Source organism: Pteropus vampyrus, unplaced genomic scaffold (genome assembly GCF_000151845.1).
Source record: "Pteropus vampyrus isolate Shadow unplaced genomic scaffold, Pvam_2.0 Scaffold6, whole genome shotgun sequence".
NCBI lineage: Eukaryota > Metazoa > Chordata > Mammalia > Chiroptera > Pteropodidae > Pteropus > Pteropus vampyrus.
Window position 1 is genome coordinate 3,813,103 of NW_011888787.1, and position 5,095 is coordinate 3,818,197.

Consider the following 5,095-nt stretch of genomic DNA (forward strand, 5'->3'; position numbering starts at 1 on the left):
GGCAGCTCGCTCCACACGGAACCCCTCCCGTCAGTCAGCTGCACATTGGAGGACCCCCCTGACAATGGAATTTGGTCAACCTCTGCCCGGGGCCCAGTCATTGGCCGATTGAGGGGTGAACGCCCAAATCAGCGCCAACCGATTCCACCTCATTTTCAGAGAGTAACAGTTTGATGCTTTAGATGATGAGTTCGCACGACTCCCCATATCTATAGAAAAATGCCAGGATTAAAAAAGGGGGTGGGGGGGAAATCTATACCATGGCATTCAAAATCCATGTTCTTCGATCCCACTTGCATGTGGATTCAAGAGCATAACTGTCACGTTGCTCATCACATAAATGGTGCTTAATAAATGCTATTTGAAGTGCGTCTAAAATAAAGCAAAAGCAATATTTACGCATCTCACCGCAACTTCACACGCAGAACGTGGCGCGTATAAATGCGTGGTGTATGTTAAACTGTGAATTCTAACTGAGACCCCAGAAGGAAACTTCCTCAGATGCAGTTCTGGGAAAAGTGATGTGATGTTTCTATTCCCAGGCACTGGTCTATTTTCTGTTGAATTTAGGTTGGCTGAGGTGGTGGAGGGAGACAAAGTTCTCACATTCCAGGATCCAATCCAGTTTCACAATTTTCATCCTGGGATGAATTTTCTAAGATCTGACTCTGTTTCAAAGTGCACAAGTTTCAGCGTCTTGTGGGGCACGCTTTTGCCCATCATACTGGAAATGTACTAGGCCAGCCACGATCTCTTGCTCACAGACTAATTCTTTTTCTCATTCATTCATTCATTCGGCAGAAGTTGGAGTGTCTGCTGGATGGTGCTAGGAAAGAAGCAGTCAGTAAACACAGTCTTCACCATCAAAGAACTCCTCGTCTGGTGTGAGAAAGGGTGTGAGCACCAGTAAGTGTAATACAAGCGAAAGGGGTATTTATGTGTCATAAGAAAAATTGACATAAGGAGCACAGGGGTCCAGGATGGTTCAGAGCCTCGGGTCTCATTCTAAAAGGGGGGAGACCCACAGCGTCTGCTCCACAGGGCCGTTTGCCAGTTTGAGTGAGGTCATTTCTGCGAGAATGGTTTTGTCTGCACCACGGTGTTGCAGAGATGCTGCCTGTCACACTCTGGCCCTCGTGGCTTCTAAGCCTGTGGGCTTCCTCACAGGGACAGGGGGCGATTTTGCAGTTTCTAAGGGCCACCTCTCCCACTTTTTTCCTTCCCACACCTGCGACCCCACAGACTGTCACATTCCACTGTTTCCTTAACAATGCCCAGTTCCCTCCGCCCAGACCCCAACCTACTAAGTAGTTGCTTAATCGGCAAACGGGTGCTTCACTAAACATTAATCGTTACAGTGGCACATGCTTCAGAATCAGAAGCCCAGTTCGAGTTCTGACGTCGGCGCCTCATGTGACTGACTAGGTCATTTGATCTCTCTACACCTCAACTTTTACCCTCTGGAAAATGGGAATGTGGGGGCTCGAGTGAGATGACAGCGATGCACTGAGCTTGTGAACGGTGAATGGCAAGCATTCCACCCAAACAGGAAGCGTTGGTAGTATCCTCAGCGGTCTGAGTGCCAGGCGCGTACTAGCCCCGCCCACCCCAGTTTCCGGGCTCTCTGGGTGGGCGCCCAGCGACAGGTGAGACCGGCTCACCTTCAAGTTCCCATCGTACGCCAAAGAGTAAGGGACAGCTTGAAACCGTACGTCTTGGTTGCTGACGTCTGTGGTCAGACGGTAGATGACTTTCTGCAGCTCCTCCACGGTCTTAGAAACCCGCTGGCGCCTCAGGTACACCTGGGTGAGAAGGGCGCAGCAAGGACAGTGAGTTCCGGGGCGGGCCCTGAGACCCCGGGATCAGGAAGTGATGGGACAGGGCACAGTGACCAAAGGTGTGCAGCTTAAAAACTCCTGCCTCCCCAAGAACCCCAGGGGAGATGCACTGAGGTCTGACACTGCTCGATGCCACAGCGTTCTCCTCTGGAATGGGAGCATCTGTTCAATATTTACACAGTGCCTGCCATGGGGCAGGTGCCCAGCTGGGTGCTGGCGCTCACTAGTAAACAAGACGACAGCGAACGAAATAGAGACACTTGCCCTCTGGTTGAAAATACAGGACATAGGTATAATGTGTATATATATATGTACACACACATACACACATGTCAATATACACATCTGTGTATACTCGCACATGTGTGTATAATGTAATATCAGGTATGATAAGCCCCATGGAAAAAAATAAAATAGGATGAGGAATTAGTAAAGGGGCTGCTATTTTTGGATCAGGGGGTCAGGGAAGACTTCTCTAAGGAGGTGACACTTGAGTGACCCCCGATGACAGTCTGGCCTCCAAAGCAGGAGCGTGCTTGGCAAGGCTCAAGGAACAGTAAGGGGGACACTGTGGCAGGAACCCGAAAAGGGAAAAGGAGAGTAACAGGGGGTGAGTTTGGAAAGGAGGGCCCAGACCGTCTCTCAGGGTTTTATGAACCGTGGCAAGACTATTCAATGGGCTGTTTAATATCACCAGCCTGCTGTCCAGGCTGGGGATATTAAACAGCTCAACGCATGTAAACACGTAGCAAACTGTGTCTCGCTTACGTCGTCAATAAATCACGGTTCCCCTCTCCCCTATACTCACCCTCCTTTCGCTACTAGACCTATAAGAAAGGGCATGCGTCGACGTTCCCTCGGACTCTGCACAGGTCTCCAAGAAAGTACCCACGGGAAATCGAACACCAAAAAATATATACCTTAAGAGATAATTCAGGTTCAGGGAAATACATGTTTGTGGGAAGCATGAAGGAACTTTTAGTAAGCTCCAGGAGAGACAGAAAAACGCAAATGATTTTTGGATGGGAAGAGTCCATAAGTTTTTTCTGGAATGGAGGGGCTCTTCATTATACTGTCTAGGAGGCGTGTGCAGGCTGGTGCCCTCACAAGAGTCTCCCCTAGAGAGACGCTTCTGAGCCCAGTCAGGAGCCGATGTAAAGCATCTTAAAGGCGACATCTCAATATATCTAAATGCCGTGCCCATCCATGAATCTTTGTATTGCTTCTGCATTTCGTATAATGGCTGTTTCTACACATTCTAGAGTAGTTTTACACATTCATAACAGGATCAAGAAAAAAAGCCCAAGTTAAAGAGATTTCTGTTTTTCTAAACTAAATCATCAACTGGTTCAGTCACCTGAGACCTCATACCTCCCACCAACCAACGAGCCAACCACATGTGGACACGGAACACGTATACGCATGTGCATCTATTTGCACACATGCCATATGTCACATACATAATCAGTTCACCAATAAACATTTATTTGGCACCTGCTATGTCCTGGGCACTCTGTTACGCACTAGGGCACAGCAACAGTCACATGGACACAGCCATGCACTTAAAGTAGTGGGGAAGACAGACAAAAGGAGAGAACATAAATGTGGGGGCCCGTATAGAGAAGTGTAGGGTGCCACCGGGTACAATGGAGCAGCTGGCCTTGTCTGTAGCCTGAGACGTTTTATACGTGCATATCCCCACTCAGAGGCCTGCCTTTGAAAAGCTAACCACTAGTACACTCCAGATGGATAAGAATAACAAGAAACCAGAGGTGAGGTCACTAATCTTAACGAGCTGACAATCTCATTGGAAATATACGACACCCACGAAATTGTCTTTTCAAAATCCATGTGTCTTGTTTGCTTTTAAATACAATAATCTGTCTCTACCAGCTTTTAACAACTCTTTTTGGCCACTCACCCACTCACCCCTCAAGGTACTTTTCTTGAGCATTTGTAACTATCACGATTCTGCGTCTTCCAGAGTGTACAAGCGGAGGGCAGAAGGTCCCAGAGGAGCAGGCCACTTGCCAGAGCGAAGGAAATGCTTTCAGAAGCCTATGACAAAGTACCCTCCCTGGTGTGGGACTCCCTGGGCTTGCGATTCCACTCTGCTTGACCAATTTTCGTTGAATATCCTCTTCACGCCAGCTTCTGTATCTCCGTGTCATCAAGAGGTTCATGGATGAGACGCGAAACAAACAAAACGGGAAACTAAAACCACAGCGCTCTGGTCCTAGGTGAAGGTCCCTGGTTCCACAGAAAAGGGAAACTTCGTGTCCTCTGGAAGCTGGGGGTCCTTCCTGCAGGCGCGGTGTGTCGGGGTGGTATCTTGAAAGACTGTAGGAGTTAGCTAGGTTGTTGCAGAAACAGAAAATGGCGAGGGGAGCGCAGGAGAGACCGGCTGGGGCAGAGGCCGCCTCGGAGGAGCGTGGTGAGGAGCATGATGAGGTGGGGGAAGAGGCAGCGAGAGGTCTTGAAAACGGAGGAAGAAGAATTTCAAGAACAATGTCAACAGTGAGTGGCCGAGGAAGATAAGGCCTGAAAATGTGCTCAGAGTTTGGCAACTAGAAGAGGCTCAGCGTGTTCGGGGAAGCGCTGGGCGTCGAGCCAGACAGAAGTGGGTAAAGAGGGAAGGAAGAGACTAGCCAGTGAAGACAGAGGTAAGCGGCTGCTCTGGGGAGTCTGGCTAGGGAAGGAAAATAAACGAACAAACAATGAGCCAGTGGAGAAGGAAGAGGCAACGGAGAACAAGACCATGGAGTCAGGATTTTCCCAGCCAGGAAGAGCCATGCAAATCCAGAAACCTGCTGAGTCATTCACCTGGGGTGGGCGGGGCTGGCGGAAGGAGAGCCGGTGCAGATGCAGGGGAAAGGGTAGTAGGGAGTGGCGGGAATGGAGGGATCGCCTGTCTGGTGTCTATTTTCTTTACCAAGCGGGAGAAAGACAATGTGCTGAGAGTGAGCTGCAGAGGTGGAAAGCAGGGGACTTCGGAGCGACAGGCTGGGAACAGGTTCCCTGTGGGACGAAGCGCTGTCTGGGCACATGTGCGCGACTGCCAGGCTGTACCAAGACAGGTGTGGGGCTGTGGGAGACCAGGGGCTCGGCTCTAAGAGGTTCTCCAGCACCAAAGGTGAGAGTCGAGGTGTGGAAGGAGAGTTGCTGGGCAAGGTCTCAGTGGCGGCGAGCCACGCTCTCCAGCCTGGGCAGAGAGTGCGCAGAGCCAGTGCTGTGGAGTAGAGGACACTGGACAAGTT

General features: G+C 50.1%; 1 protein-coding gene across 1 annotated transcript in view; it reads right to left on the reverse strand.

The window, feature by feature from the left end:
- Positions 1-5,095, reverse strand: part of MAB21L3 (mab-21 like 3) — a 50,480-nt gene that overhangs the window by 9,957 nt on the left and 35,428 nt on the right. The window contains exon 6 of the mRNA XM_023534914.1: positions 1,662-1,802. Within this exon, the coding sequence (XP_023390682.1) occupies positions 1,662-1,802 (141 nt within the window). The remainder of the gene's footprint in view (positions 1-1,661; positions 1,803-5,095) is intronic.